The sequence below is a fragment of the Phalacrocorax carbo genome, chromosome 5 (genome assembly GCF_963921805.1).
Source record: "Phalacrocorax carbo chromosome 5, bPhaCar2.1, whole genome shotgun sequence".
Lineage (NCBI taxonomy): Eukaryota > Metazoa > Chordata > Aves > Suliformes > Phalacrocoracidae > Phalacrocorax > Phalacrocorax carbo.
The window spans coordinates 19,523,783-19,540,155 of NC_087517.1; the positions used below are offsets into that span (position 1 = coordinate 19,523,783).

At 40.7% G+C, this 16,373-nt stretch overlaps 1 protein-coding gene across 3 annotated transcripts in view; it reads left to right on the forward strand.

The window, feature by feature from the left end:
* TANK (TRAF family member associated NFKB activator) overlaps positions 1-13,328 on the forward strand; it is a 30,492-nt gene extending 17,164 nt beyond the window's left edge. For all 3 annotated transcript variants that reach the window (XM_064451455.1, XM_064451454.1, XM_064451456.1), the window contains 5 exons: positions 1,313-1,492; positions 2,773-2,849; positions 5,041-5,159; positions 6,815-7,398; positions 11,782-13,328. In XM_064451455.1, the coding sequence (XP_064307525.1) occupies positions 1,313-1,492; positions 2,773-2,849; positions 5,041-5,159; positions 6,815-7,398; positions 11,782-11,949 (1,128 nt within the window). In that variant the 3' untranslated portion in view covers positions 11,950-13,328. The remainder of the gene's footprint in view (positions 1-1,312; positions 1,493-2,772; positions 2,850-5,040; positions 5,160-6,814; positions 7,399-11,781) is intronic.
* The last annotated feature ends 3,045 nt before the right edge of the window (positions 13,329-16,373 follow it).

Sequence of the window (16,373 nt, forward strand, 5' to 3'; positions counted from 1 at the left end):
AAAATTATCCAAGGACTGTCTTTGTGCATATTAAAAAAACGGTTTGCTATGTTCTTCATTCCACCAAAAAGCCCACATAAAAATTCCATGGATTACCAGATGGATAGTTAAAGTGGGGCCAGCCACTGCTTTTTATTTCACAAATCTTTATAACATTGTAATTTTTGCAATGTAATCCTGGTTATACATACAAATTTTGGGATAAGAGGCTGGAGAGCAGCCTCGCAGAAAGACATCTAGGGGTTTGGGTTGATGGCAAGGAGACTATCAGCCAACAGTGTGCCGTGGCAGCCAAAAGGGCCAACTGTGTCCTGGGGTGCATCAAGCCAGCATAGCTAGCCGGTCGAAGGGGGTGATAGTCCCACTCTGCACTGCACTGGTGCAGCTCTTCCTCGAGTACTGTGTGCAGTTTTGGGCACCTCGATATAAGAAGGACAACAGACTATTAGAGTGTGTCCAGAGGAGGGCGGCAGAGATGGTGAAAGGCTTTGAGGGCAAGACTTACGAGGAGCCGCTGGGGTCACTTGGTTTGTTCAGCTTGGAGAAGAGAAGGCTGAGGGGTGACCTCATTGCAGTCTACAACTTCCTCAAGGGGGGCAGCAGAGGAGGAGGTGCTGACCTCCTTTCTGTGGTGACCAGCAGTAGGACATGAGGAAATGGAATGAAGCTGCATCAGGGGAAGTTCGGATTAGGCATCAGGAAAAGACTCTCCACTGAGAGGGTGGTGAATCACTGGAACAGGCTCCCCAGGGAAATGGTCACAGCACCAAGCCTGTCAGAATTCAAGGAGCATCTGGACAACACTCATAGTCATATGGTTTAGTTTTAGGTAGACCTGCAAGGAGCAGGGAGTTGGACTCAATGATCTTTATGACTCCCTTCCAACTTGAGATATTCTGATTCTATTCTTGGGTCTTCTCAAAAATTAAGGTATCTGCGGAATATTTTCTTCAAAATTGTTTAAGATTAATTATTATTTTATGCAAGGTACATACAGTATATTGTACATAAAATGTTAACATAAATGATATAGTAAGGGAACCAAGGGAGTGTCTTTATTTATTATAAACACTAATATGACTTTCATAAATTCAGAACATACAGTTGTTTTGAGGAATCATCTATGATGAGTTACATCTATGTGTAGTGGTAGAAGGTCTTTACTCCCGGTTTAAAATTAATAATGTAATAAATAAGATTGACCGTTACTTAGACTGCAAAAGCTTAATTTAGCTTATTCCAGACTGAATAGTGAAACTCCACAAGCCTTGATTCTACTAATTGTACTGGTATTTCTAAAATTATATTTTAGGAGCAGTTAGCAAGTGAGAGCATGAAGTTGAAGCAACTTGAGGACAAAAACAACCAAAAGGAAAGGAAGCTTATATCTATTATTTCCAACCAAGAAGATAAAATACGAACTCTGAAAAGCAGATTGAAAGAATTAAATGAAGCACAAAAGGGTGTACAGATGCCAACATATAAAAAGGAGGTAAGAGAAGCAACCAAGTAAAAATAAAATTTAAAAACCCAAACATTTGTAAATTATTGCTTCTTTCAAACATACTAATGTACAAATTATTCTAAGAAACTGGTTCTAAATTTCAGCATTGTATAATTACTAGGAAATAGTTAAAGTATATAAAGCACACAGGGAACACCAAACTATTAAATACATATTGGTTGGTTTCTGTGTTAATTATTTTATGTTATGCCATTAAAATTGTAGTATTTGGGAAAACTCTAGGTTAGCATTTCTGTTTTATAATTTTCAGTTGGAATTTTTCACCAAGATTGACTTTATTTTTTTCACTTTTATGCCACCCTATTTTTGTATAGAGTAGCATCCAGAGTGCTGTTCTGTCCTTGTGGGATAGCTAGAGTGCAGTCATCGATGTGAACCTAACCATCTAAACATCTTTTAGCTAGCTAATTTAAAGTGAAGTAGGTAAGGGTAGGAGCACAGCAACACATAACTTGTTGCTATTAGACTTCCCAAGCATTACTTAAATTACTGTGGCAAGCATTTGTAACCCATGTTGCTAGGTATAAGGCAGCTGAAATGTGTCTACAGGAGCTGCAGTTGCACTTTAGAGCAAGACAAGATAAACCTGTAGGCTATGGGTCTGTGATTATAAACAATGTCTCATTGAAATCAGCTGATTCGGCAGACATATGATCAAGTTCTGTGTCTGATTTGGAGTACATATGTACTACGCAGGCCATCTGGTAATGTAGATCTAGTGGAACTGCAGCTTAATGACTGGTTATTATAAAAACTTTCCTTAATGCCTGGCAGATTTAAAACTATGTAATACTAGAGTGAACCACAAGGTGGTAGTCAATGTTAATAACTTATTTAAAAACCTGCTAGAACTCTTGATTTTCTAGCTTGTGATATGTTTGTTGAAAATTTCAGTTAATAATTTGATTTTTAAGAGCTAAAATAGCTGAATACCTCACTAACAAGCTTATACACAATACAATCTTACCTTATATATGATTGAAAAAGAATTACAGTCAAGCAATAGTCTTAGAACCAGTTTCCTTTCAAGGGAGGATGAGCAGAGGAATGCCACACTGAGTTGCTAAGTCAAATTAAAAATAGGAATTCACACAAAGACTAAAAAACTGCTTTTGTCATTTTGTGAATGTTTTGAAAGCTTCCAGAAGGACTAGGTGAAGGATCCCATGACATTTTTATTCATATCAGGGTGAAGAGCAAAATTAATATGCTAACCTATGATCAATATTTTCATATTTTACTTTAAGGTGAAAAGTAAGAAAGTTGTTCCAGATAAGCCTGAATTATCGCTAGGGTTCTCTGGTATTTCTCCTGTGCCTGAAAGGTAAATACTCTTGCAGCATTATTAAAATTATTTTAAATTGTCTTTTCTGCTATTAAATAAGACTAGCTACTTCCCTCTTTTCCACACAGTACCTTAAAAAGTGGTAGGGGGGTGGGGCGGGGCAGAGCACCAGAGGTCAAACAGCTGGTCTGGGAAGCCAGCAAATATGTGGCATCATATCTGGGGCTTTGCAAGTACGTAGGGATAAGTTGGGAGGAAGAAAAACAGCCACTTGGTTCAGGAGGAGGTTAAACTCTGTGGGAAACTGCAGTGGATGTTAATGCTGGGTTTTGGGTAAGCATTAACTCCCTTGCATTAACTCTCTTCAGAACAGGAATGTACAACCATAATGGATTAACTGATGGCAGCACAGCAGAGGGGCCTGCTGCGCTGCCAGGAGGAGGTCTTATAGTCAACATGAAGAAATAATTCTTGGCCTGATCCATCCTAAATGAGAGAGTTTGGAAACAGGTTTATCTGTAAGCTGAAGCCAGCCAGCCCTTGCTATGACCAAGGGACTAAAAACAATATATTTCCTAAGCAAGTATTCCTTCTTCTGCCAGTGTTTTGGGAAAAATATTGACCAAAGCCTTAGGTTTGCGTTTTTCACAGGATAGGCAGTAATACCACTTTTAACAATTTTGCTGAGGTCAGGTAGATTCTCTAAAGTGAGACCAGGAGAGTATTAAGGAAAAGTATCTTAAATTCTTGCTGTCTTATTCTCTTGCCTAGTGGCCATCTGCTTTTGGCCGCTCTCAGACATAGGCTAGGTGAACTCCGCAGATCTTTAGTCTGACTCGCTACTGCTTTATGACAAGAAAGAGGAAGTAAGACTGTGATGTGATAAAGACTTTTTTGTCTTTACTGATTTATATCTAAAAAATGAAAAACCTTTACCTGTCTTCTGTCTCCCTCCTCTCAAATAGCTCCCTTACTTTACTGTTTTCTTGGAAACAGGTATGTGACTGTTAAGATTACTGGTAATCTTACACTAGTAAGATAATAGTATCACAAACGTCTGGCAAATAAAGATTGATTCATCTTATCATATGTGTATTTTAAAGCTCAGATTAGAAACTTGTGTTAAGAGTCTTTTTAAATTTCTTACCAAAACATCTGAAAAACGGTCAGAACGTGTTAACAGTAGCAACTCTAACGCCTTCTGTAGATTTTGCCCCCCCCGAATGAGATACAAATAGACATTTGTGTCTTCAAAAAGAGAAGCACAGCAGAGGTAGGAGCACAGCTCATGACACTTCTGATTGCTATATGAATAAGCAGTAAAAAGGAAAACAATTCACTAGATTAAAGAAAAACCCCTTTTGAGCTCTTCTGATACAAAGAGGCAAAAGAGAACACAAATCCAGTTTGCCACCAACTTCACCTTTTCATCCTTGAAGTTCATTTTATAAAATCCATTATACTGTGCTTAGAAATATAAATACACAGTTCATCAAAATTTCACAATGGAATTCTCTAGATGCATCAATAACTGAATAACATAGTGCCTTTGGGCAAATAGAACTCACACTGGCACAAAGAACTTTTTTTACCGTTCTCAGTATGGATAACTGAATATTGGATGTGCATATGATGCTCTGGAAAATACATAATGAAAAAAATCCCTCAAAATAAACGGAAAAGTCATGTGATGTTGTATAAATCGGAGAAGGAACGAGTTCACAAGCCCCACTCCAAAATGTCAAGTAGGCAGAGAAGGAAGGAGCAGTAACAAATGGCTCGTGTGTTCCTTTTCCTACAAAGTATGAAGTGCACAGAAAACAATGGAAAACAATTAATGCTCACAGCAGCAGCATCTTATTTTCCCTAGAATGAGATGGGAACAGTACCCTTGTAAAAGATAAGCTGTTCCACAAAATACCTGAGGGAACTGAAAGAAATGTAAAGGCTGGATTTTTTGGGGGGAACTCCTTGCAGAGTCAGGCCTCGACTGTGTGTGTGTGCGCGCACGTGATAGGACTAAACGGCTCTTTGACAACTTTTTTTCCCTTTCTGCTTGCTTTTACTAAGGAGAACAAAAATATGTACATGTATATATATGTTGAGGAACAAGGTATCCAAGAAAAATAGCTTACGCTATTGTTTTTCTCTGGTTTGTGGGTGTGACTAGATTAAAGGTCACAACAAGCTGGATTGGTTGACTTTTTAATTTACAATTTTGATCTTCCAGGGAGAATCTGGAGACTATTTTCCAGGACATGAAAAAAGAGTGTCATCGAATACGTATGCTAGCCAGAGAACAAACAGACCAACTGAGTAAATTTAAGATAAAGCCAGAACCTGAAACTGGTAATATCATACTTAAGCTCTTATTGTGATTCAACTGTTTGAAAGCTTTGCTTTATATTTGAAAATACTGTAAATTACACATACATAGAAGTACTTCCACTGTTTACCATCTGCCTTTTTCAAGTCTGTTCACATGGTGCTCAGTATTTCACCAAGAAAACACACCGCCAGTTTTGGCATTCTATGACGAATGCTCCAAATCACATGCTATAAAAGACAGTCATCACATCAATGGCTCTTGTAATTGTTTTGTCCCTTGGAGTGAGAGGCAGGCACTTACTACATGTGATACCCCATCATACTGTGTGAATGACAGCACTTGCTTGCTTTTAATTTAGCTGTCAGTTCAAAAGATGTCTGTTATGAATGTCTCTAGCCCCATATCTGTTAGAGGAAAACTGCTGGACTGAGGAGAGTCAGAGGACTTATTTTCTAGACTTCCTTGTGCAGACTTTTGAATACTGTTTTGTTACATGGGACAAGAGCTTAATCCAACGCTTCCTGAAAACAAAAGAAAGGCTTGATTTTTGTTACAACTGGAAGAGATCCTGAATGTCGGGTTCTGCTAATGCTTACATTTAATATAATGTAAGCTGCTACGGGTATTCCCTACTAGCTTTTCTTAATAGTAGGATCAAACTCTGAAGTAATTTCAGAAGAACACCTGCCAAACATGCATGGTTGAAGCAAAAGACGCTGATTTCAGCACTTGCTTCTCATTTAGGTTATACCATTACTGAAGTTTTGTTACACAAAGTCCTAATGTGTAGCTTGTGGCTTCAATTCACTATGTCTGAACTGTATTGTTATATTCTGATTGTGCACTATTAAACCTCATTATTTGAGGGTGGGAGTTTTGAGGGATGAGTGCTTGGCAATTTATTTCAGAATGGATTTGTTTTCCTTAAATAAGTGCCTAACTCAACTGTGTGAATAACTGTACATGATACAGATTTAATCTGCTTGATTTCTGTTACTTCTGTGGTCCACATTACTGCAATATCTGAGTGATGTCAGAAGGCTGCTGTACAGTATATTTGTACTGAAGTTATTCTCTCACCTGATTAGGAGTAACCACATATATTATAACCATATGTTTATTATTAGCAAAAAATTGTTAATAAAGTACAAAAAAATGAAGGGGGAATTCACAAAACAAAGGGAGAATATGGTCCCACTTCTGAATAGTTATGCAGTTTAAATATTTACCTGATTTGGAAACCAATGGGAGTTTGGTACCTGAATACCTTCTAAAATTGCGCTCATGGCGCCTAGCGTGTTCTTGGCACTGTGTGAAATGGGTTTGGTTCCAGCTTTTATTTCTGCCAGAACACTTCAGTAAATATATGCAAGTATGTGTTAAGAGTATGGGACAACATAATTTTCAATAAAATGAAAATGTTTATAGCCACATATCAAAGAGAAATAGAATTATTAGAACATAATTATTTCCTTTTATTTCTGTTCTGATAGTTTTTGTGTAGGAGCTAATGTTCGTGAAAGAGAACTATGCCTCAAACTGATTTCAAAGAGAAAAAGGTTAAAAAGCCAAGAAGGAAGATCAAAAACCTCTCGGGAAAATTACCCCAACACCACACCCTTAATAACTATACTTTTGTGGACTATTTAATGTTTTCTTCATTCTTTCTTCACAGAAATACAGTTTTCCATGCCGATACAGTGTACTGATAAAACTGATGAACAAGCAGAAGAGCTTTTTAAGCCTCGGGTTATAAAGGATATAAATAGAGGTGCATCATGCATCACATCTATCACACCAAGAGGAGTGGGCCAAGATGAGGACAACAACTCTGTAGAATCACTTTCTAAATTTAATGTCAAGTTTCCACCTACAGACAATGACTCTGCTTTCTTGCAGAGCACTCAGGAAAAACCAACAGTTCCTTGTACTGGTATAGCTGAAAACATGCTTCAAGATCATCATTTTAACCTGGAGCACAGAGACCGAGCTCTTAACCTCAGTAAATTGGAACCTAACTCATTTGAAGCTCATGGAGTTGATCTCATGACCTCAGCTTTACAAAGCTTAACTACTGTTGACAAAACAAACCCCCCAAATCATGCAAACGTGCCCATAGAAAGTACCTGTGACAAAGCATGTTTAAAAACAACAGATACTGGTTTCACGTTTGTACCTAAGCACACAAACCAGGGCGTATCTGAAGTAATTTTTTCTTCTTCGGAAGCTGCTGGGACAACTGTCAGAGGTCCTCATCAGGTATCCTTCTATAAATACCATACATTTCAAAAAATGGTAATGATTCAGACAACCATGTTGCAAAGATCTTTGACACAGGGTTCATATATTCTATGAAGTATTTAATCGGTCTTTTTTAAAGATGATATCCCTTGTCAGTTTTTCTTCCTGATACTGAAGTACGTGTACAAGGCACTTTACCAGTGAAAGGGCAGGAATTTAAGCAGATGTAAGCCCTGGATATGCTTGCACAAATTTCAGTTCATTTAGATATTAATTGCTTCTATATCTATTTCAAAGCTGTCATTAATCATAAATTTCCCCCTAGATTGCATTTTTTCTACCCTTGATCTCAGTTGAATAGGGCACATAATTGTTTTAATTGTTTTTAATGTACAGCAGAGAATATGACAAATGGACTAATTAAAAAGCTGAACATATAAATATTTAATTGTGGAAGAAGTATCTACTTTTTATCTCGATGTGAGGTATAAAGGGCACTCTGTTCCTCCCCTCTAAGAAAACGTAAAATTTTTCTTCATAGTTTAAGCAGTCAAGGAGGAGAGCATTTTTTTTTTCAAATGAAGGGAAGTCCACTATAATACTTGATTTTAGGTTTATGTAGGTACTTTGGGCTTGCATTTCACTTACAGCTACCTGAAGTTCATGAGAGCTTGTGAAAGCAAGGCCCAGTTGCTGTAATGCAGAAAAACATTTCAGCAGGTTCTGACAATCACGTCTCTGAAGACTTTGGTGCTCTTGTGTAGCATCCTGTCTCAGTTGAAATTGCTGGTAAAATTATTATGGACCTTTTAAACAGATGTTTTAATGTTTCTGTGGCTTTTCTCATACCTTGTGAAAGGACAGCTTTTCAAGAATAGGCAAATAGTGATATTTAGGAATTCTGTGAGGGTGGATTTGGCATATTTTTACTATTTATATTGATGTGGTTTTGTGTTCTTTGCTAATGACAAGGTACCTGCAGCAGAAAAGCTTTACCTCTCAATTTGACCACTGCATGACATGAAAAACTAGCATTCAGAAAACGTTTGTAGGACTTGATAGCTTTGATGTTTTCTTCTCCTGCAACGTACCCAGTCTATTTTGATTTTCTATTGCAAACCAGTTTTACACTAAAAGTTTTAAAGCATGGGAAGTTTGCTGTTCATCATTGTATTTTAAACTATAAGCCTGATTTTTCAAAATGTATTTTAAATATCTATTTGTAATGTAGAAGATCTTAATTCATACCAGCTTACTAATCACAGTTTTTATTGTGCTTTATTTTTCATTAGATCTTCAGTTAAAGTTGTGACTGAGTTAAACAAATTAAACCATTTATTATTGTCACTGGTAGAAATTCCTGTGGAGCTGTGAAGCATTTGCTCCGTTGCTTGTTACTATCCTCTTTTTCTTTATTCCCTCTCCAGCTTGTTCTTTTACTAGTTAGTCTGTGTATTCCTTTTTCAATAGATGGCACCCTGCATTGTATATTACAGCAAGTGAAACAGCTGGTATGTGATTATAAATTGATAGGGAAGTATGCAGCTTAAAAAGTAGAGAAGAATTGCGGTTGAATAGCAGTAAGCCTTTGGTTTGATCGTTGCTATTTCTGAAAAAAAAAAAAAGAAATTTATTTTGGAGCCAACATTCAAAATGTAAATTATCTACTTTGTGGAGAAAATGTAATAATGCTAACACTTGGAGAAAAGAAAGGCAATGGTGAATGTTTCAGGATTTGTAAGTCATATCTACAATAGCACTTTAGAACATCCAGAACATCGATTAAAATGTTGTATCTTATCCAGAAGCTTGTTTGAAAAAAGCCAATATTACTTTAGAAAAATATTCAGCTGTGTATATCAGTATATTTAAACATCCATCACCTTTATCCAGCTGCCTTCAAACAAGGTTTTTAAGTATTTTTCCCAGTGTATTGGACTCAGCTTTAGAGTTTTTTCTAGCTGTTAATTGTGCTAAAGATTTAATTTCCAGATAATATATATGTTAATTAAAATACTAATGTTTTTTAAAAGTTACTTGCATACTTTCTACTGTATTAACCTTAGCAAAATTTATGCATAGACTTGTTCCTAGTATTTTTACCGCTTTTCTAAGGGGTAGTTACACTGCTTATGGCTTCCCTCATCCCTGCCACTGGTGAAGCTCCAATAAGGAGGAATTATATACCTGATTTTTTTTTCCTAGTGTAGATAAAACTTGCAAGTATTTACTACATATGTTAACTTATAAAATGGAAAACCCCATAAATGCAATAGATTTGGCAACAGTAAGTTCTTGGAACTGCTCTCAGTTGCTGTAATAAATTTAGCTCTTTCCTTCTATGTGGATACTAAATGTGAAAACTCAGTACTGTTTTCTTAGGATGTAACTTTTTAAAAAAAACATGTGACTGAAAAGAGCAGCAGATTAAAATAAACGTGGATATTAGTGGACCTAGGATGTTACAGACTACATTTAAGTGAGGCTTGCATATAGATGCATGTGTTTATTGGTATTCACAGTTTGAGGGGGTTGTTTCCACCAGAAGTATTTCTAAGAATGTTCATGATTTTAAAAGCAAATCAATAGTCTATTGATCTTAATCTTAACATTAATGTTTTTGAAATGGAACATCTGCTCAAATATATCCCTATACTGAAAAGCATATTAAGCACATGCTAAAGACTCAAAGAAAGAAATGGAAGTTAAGTGCCTGCCTCAGTGGGTTGCCGGATGAGTATCTGCCCTTGTTGTGCTTCCAAGATTAGAAAGCTTACTATGGCCTTTGTGGGGTTTTTACAGTACTATTTTATGTTTTTTTCAAATGGTACTTTACATCATAAGATATTAGAAACAAGTAATTCTAAACACATTTCCATAGGGATGTTTAAGTGTGTCAGTGTCTAGATAGATTTAATATGCAATTTACACCAGCAACATACAATAAGTAGACTCTGAGCTGAAAAAAAAGTGGTGTGATTGCACTTAATTACTAATTAGTCAATTTAATTATATGGATTGCTGACCATAATGAAAGACAGTAAATCTGCTATTGCTATCTGATAAGCTAAAAACACTGTTTAAACAGGGAATGGACAGGAAATTGACTTGAAGAAGTGTAGCTGGTTTAAAAAGGTTTAATGACTATGAAAGCCATGTTAGTTGTACAGGGAGTTACCGTGGGAGGAATAAACAATAGATTCTAACTATTTGGCATGATGAAATTTGAATAAGAGCTGAAAATTAAAACTCTTGGGTAAGTAACGATAGCAGGAAATTTAAAACTTCTGAAGCAACTACTTTCTGAAGTATTCTTGCTTGCCTTTCCATGTGTGAGCGAAGCAAGAGAGAAGAAAACTGAGCCAAAAAAACTGTAGGGTGCTCTCCTCTTCTAGGTTCCATCCCCACGTACAGCTCATACCAGCTTGCTGCCATTCTGTCTACTTTGCAGTCACAGCAGTATGCGTTCAGTTTTCAGTTTACTCAAAACCTAATGGTCCTGGCCATATAACGTAACTATATATGTTATATTGTGTTGCTAATACTAAAGTAATGAAACTTAATTTTTAACTTTACTTGGAAAACTGATAGAAGACTTTTTGATTCCTAGTTGGTATAACACGAAATAATTAGTGTACACTCTGACTTAAAGTATGTATCAGGCTGAAGTCCCTTGAACTCCAGTGTCTCGTAAATAGACTTGCTGGCTTTAAACTAACTCGCTCAAGGACCAAGAGCAGCACAGCTGCTGAACCGAATTCAGCATAACGCACAGAATTGCCTGAATGCCTGGATAGATATTCAGATGGTCCCATTGAGTTTGACGCTGTCATGGCAGAAGGAATCCCAAAACAGATTATTTGAGACACATTTACACTAAAAGGCAGTCAGAGCAAGTAAGTAACTTAAGCCATAAGACATTCCTCTAGTAATTCTGTAAGTAAACTGAAAACTAGTTGTGTGTCAATAAGAATAGAAATAAAATATGGTTCATATTAACTCTGTACAAGCAACATTTTATTCTAAGCTGAAAATGTGTTTTCTTATTTCTGTTAAATTGATATTAGGTACTGTGGCTTGTACAGTAAAACTCTGAAATGTGAGGTTAAAGAAAAGCCTTCTTATGTATCAGACTGATATTACAGACTTTTGGTCATAGCAGTATTTATCATGAACAGATATGAAGGCATTTTACATGTTTGCAAGGATAGCATGTTTATAGAACTTCAAAAAAATCAAAGCCCTGTCTTGCTTTCCTTAAATGAGAACTCTCTAGTTAATGTCTCTGGCCAGGCAGGTGTAAATGACATGTCGTTTAAAGAGGCAGGTTATTTTTTTTATATAAATATAAACCACAGCATAACATAAACCACATCAATAATCATTTTCTGTTTCTTTTAGCCCGTTTGGCAGCCTCAAGACAATGATTTGCTGGCACAAGCTTATACAGACTCTGAACTGAATCAGTGTGGAATATGTGAATTCTGTCGAGAAGTTTTCCCACCATCTAAAACATCTAAGGAAGATTTTCTTCGGCATCTGAATTCCCACTTTAAAGTACAGTCTTAATGTATGAGAATTCAATGGATCACTGTTTTTGCATACATTTGATTTTTTGTATTCAATAGATGTGCTAAGAATGTAAGAATTAAGACTTCTTGTAACAAGAACTCATGACTGAAATTGTTTGTCAGATAAGCACATTTTTTATTGTCCTTTGACAACATAAAATGAAACTGTAAGTCACTCTACTGTAACTCACATTATTGCTTGTTATGCTTCAATATTACCTTTGAGAGTGATGTTAAACACCTTACCTTTTTCCCTTTTCTTGGGTTTGGCTGTTTGTTTGGTTTTTTTTCAATTAATCATTGCCTGAATAGGCCCAAAGTCATTATTACATTTATAGGTGTAGATTTGCAGGATTAATGTCTTAATCTGGCTGGGGAAATTGGTGTAATGCTAGGATTTTTTTCTCAATATCCAGTGATGTGATTATGTTCTCCCTGAAGTAAACAGGAAGAGAAGTAGGCTCTCATCTTACTTTGTTATAAAATTTCCAATTTTAACTTACAGTAATGAACCTCGTAATTCAGATTCTTGTAAAATCATCACAGTAACTGAATGCCAGGTGTGCCAAAATTGGGATAGGCTTGTTCACTAGTAACATAAATGAAGGGTTGACTTTCCCAGATGAATTGTTTACTAGAGGGAGTGATCAAACACAGCACATAACTGACCCTTTTGCTAAAATGTAACAGTAGCAATTTTATGGATATCTCTTAAGTGTTATTAAAAAAAAATTATTTTGTTCAGGGACCTTTCTAGTATTAATAATTAGTAAAAATACTTCATGGAAAATTTTATATTAATGTGAAGGATAAAGTGAGAAAAGGCTAAACTCTCCCTAAACCTAAGAATAGCAAATTTCCCATTCTTTCTGGTCTGCCATGAAGGATTGCTCAAGTCTGTTACAGCCTAGAAAGGAAAGGGGGAAACCTAATCCCCCAAATCTCAGTGACTTCTTTTTAACCTGAATGGCTTTCTCAATGGAATTTAAATTTGTGTTCAGCTGAAACATTGCATTCTGATGAAGTTTGCACATTTTCTGCATTTATTGGGATCAACTTAAGAAGTGGGGGGGGGGGGTGTTAAGTAATATAATGACATAGGGTGACTTGGAGCTTTTTGCGTTTGAACTGAATATAGGTTTTTAGTCCTTATATTCGATAATTAGCATTAATATTTTCATAGCAAAGCACAACAGTTTCTCTTTTTAATGACTTGTTCGCGGGTGACCAATTTAGGGAAGAATTAACACCTGCGTAATTTTTAGAAATGGATTTTTCTGCAATTATTTTGTCTATTTTAAACCTCTCATGTTTGTGACTGGCTGTCAACAGTGTACTGTAATAAACAGCAGCGCTCGGTGCATGCCTGCTACGTGACCTGGAGAAGGCGTTTGTTACTATGACCAGCTCTAAACCCCCGCCGGCGCCCGGCGCTGAGGAGGATGCGTTCATCCCTGGACTCGCCGTGCGGCGTGTGAAGTACCTCCCTAGAGAGCACGGCTGGGGGTGGTTCCCGGGAGAGTCACAAGTTCCAGGATGGGGAGGAGAGAAGGGGATTCGCACATCTCCAGCCAGCCCGACACAAACCCGACTTGTCCTCTCAACCGTGAAATTGGAGCTCACGTTATTAAGAGCTGAACAAACTGCGAGTCACCTTTAAAGAAAATAAAGTCATCTGTTCCTTCCCGCCGCCCATGCGGGGACGCGGTTTCCCGGTGAGCTCCTCTGCTGGCAGGGAGGGAGCCCCGCGCCCGGGGGCGGCGGGGGCACACGCTTGCCCAAAGCCTCCTCGCCCCGCAGGACCTTCCCGCTCCCGCTCGGAGAGCCCCTGCCCAGCGCGGCGTCTGAGGAAGCCGTTTCATTTTGTGTGCTTTTGTGTGCTACAGCTGCCTGAGGGGGCCCGGATGGGCTCACCGACCAGACCGCTGCGAGGGGCGCCGGCCTGGGTTACAAACAAATACATCTGACGCTAAGCAGTTGTGACCGACTTGAAGTAGGAGGTGAGTGCGGTCCCTGAGTGGGCCCCACTCGTACAGCTCTCCTTGAGGAGGCTGCTGCTGCCAGCAGGGACATCTGCTTTATTACACTCACCGGGGGGGGGGGGGCTCGGTGTCCCTCCGCTCCCCCTTCCACACAAGCTCAGCTCAGCAGAGGAGGTTGAATCCAAATGGGAGTGAGATTTCATCAACATTTATAATAATAAACCTAGGGGGAAGAAGTGGAGCTTGAGGGGAAAGAAGGAGCAGCAGGCACTGCCAAGGTGTACTGCCACATTCCTCTCCCGGGGCAGGACGAGTCCCTCCCCGGTCGCCCCGGGGCCGAAGCTGCTTGCGAGGCTCCCGCAGGGCTGCCCCCCACGCCACCCGGGAGCCCCCCCACTCACAGCCCGCGTCCGCGGGAGCTCTAGTGCTGGCTTGAGAGCGCGGGAGCAAAGGGCTCCCCGGCTGCCGGGCGGCGCCGCAGCCTGGTGCGAGGGCTCGGCGCCGGCGGAACACATGTAGCTCCTCTCTCTCCCCGGCTAACTCGACAGCTGCTCGTAGCTCCAGTAATTAGACTGTCAGTGCTTGTTAGAGGAGAGGAAAACGCTCCTATGACAGATTCCACGAGTCCTCTCTCTTTTAAGATCTCCCAGAAATCACCAGAGCATTAACTGAGATCTCTTATTTCTCTGGAATCGGAAGGGAAGAAGTTCCCTCTGCCACCTCGCACTCCAATCAGAGCTCTCTTCCGACTCCCATAAAACACAGTGAATTCACTCTAAGAGGTTCAGGAGAAATTACCTTCCTTCCCTGCCTGCCCGGGAGGAAGGGAGAGCTTCCCGGCCCTGTGAACTTATTTTCCAAATTCCCTCCTCGTATTGCTGAATTTAACTCAACAGATTTAAGGCAATAGGAATGCAGACTTTTCTCCATCAACTGAGCGGAGGAGTCGCTCCACACACGACCCTTCCCCATCCGAGATAATGTTAATTCGGAGGATGCTCAGGAGAGGCTGTTCCCCCTCAGGAGCAAAAGCACTGGAGGATCAAGCCGAGATGCTCCTACCCCCACCCATGGTTCACTCAGCAGATGAGGCTCAGAGGAGGCGATTTCTTTTCCTCCCTACCGTACGTTCCCCTTTCCCCCGCAATCATACAAGGTTAACTCAACAGTGGAGTCTCAATCCAAATGGCAACTGGGATTGCATTTAAAAAAAAAAAAAAAACTGAAGGAAGGGGGAGAAAAAATCAGAAATAGGGAAAGAGAAAAAGCAGCAGGCTGATTACGAGGTGTCAAAACTGCCAGGAGCAAGAAGGTGATAGCAATCAGGGGTGAGAAGAGTGCGCCATTCGTGCGGGGCAGCTAATTATCCGTCTCATTTGAGAAGAGCAGCATTCGAGGCAGCAGCGTTCGCCTGCTGAACGGTGACAGATTGGCGCGGAGGAGAGGGGAGGTGTTAAAACAATGGAGCCGGGCTTGCGAGCGCTGCTGCATGCTAATCAGCCCGGCCTCCTTCCTTCCTTCCCTCCCTCCGCCTGCCTGCCGCGATCCCTCCTTCTCGCCGGCCGCATGGCCAGCCCCGCACGATCAGGCCCCTCCACGGCAGGCAGCGCCCCACCCGCGGAGGTGGTAACCCCGAGAGGGTCCCGCGCGGGGGGACCTGGCAGGCCGGTGGGTAGCAGTGGTAGGTTTCAGACCTCGCCCTTGGTGCCCAGGCTTCCCGGAGCCCGTCAGGAGGGAGCCCCGCAAGGGGCAGAGGCGAGGAGCAAGTCGCGCCGGTCCTGCGGGCTCCCCGCGCCGCCACCCCGGCTGCCCCCTCCCCGCGGAGCACAGCCGGTAGCCGCAGCGCAGCGCTGTTGCCCAGTAAGGGACAACCTGCCGCCGGAGCCCCGAACCGGGCCCGCAAAGGTGAGGGAAATGCAGAGCTGTGCCAGCTACCGGGGGGCTCCGGGGGCTGCGTGGCCCTCTCGGCTCTGCGCAGCCCCTAGAGTCCGGACCGCCAAACACGCCGTAGGCAAGTCGTACGGCCTCTCCTCCGCCGCTGCCTTTCGCCTCTCGGACCGCTTGGCCTTGCAAAGCCTGAATGACCGCACGCACCCAGTTTGCACCCCGTGAGGAGGTACAGAAAGGGCTGGTCTTCCCTCGGACCAGGAACGACCGTTCCCGTTTACAAAGGGTGCGCCAGGGTCTGCAGAGAGAGGAGAAAGGCTTTGCGCGGGATGGCTTTGGCCCCGGCTTTCCCAGAGAGCCCAAGCTCTGCGGGACTCGCCGGACAAAGCCCGGGGCCGGGGCAATCGCAGCCCAGCTACCGCGAGTGCTCCGCTCTGCCAGGGAGAAGCAGAGGAATGAGCGTTGGAATGTTTACTCTCCAATATTTCTCAGTTTCCATTCCATCCTGCCCTGAAAGATTTCTGATTACTATACACTTCAAAATAGTATTTAT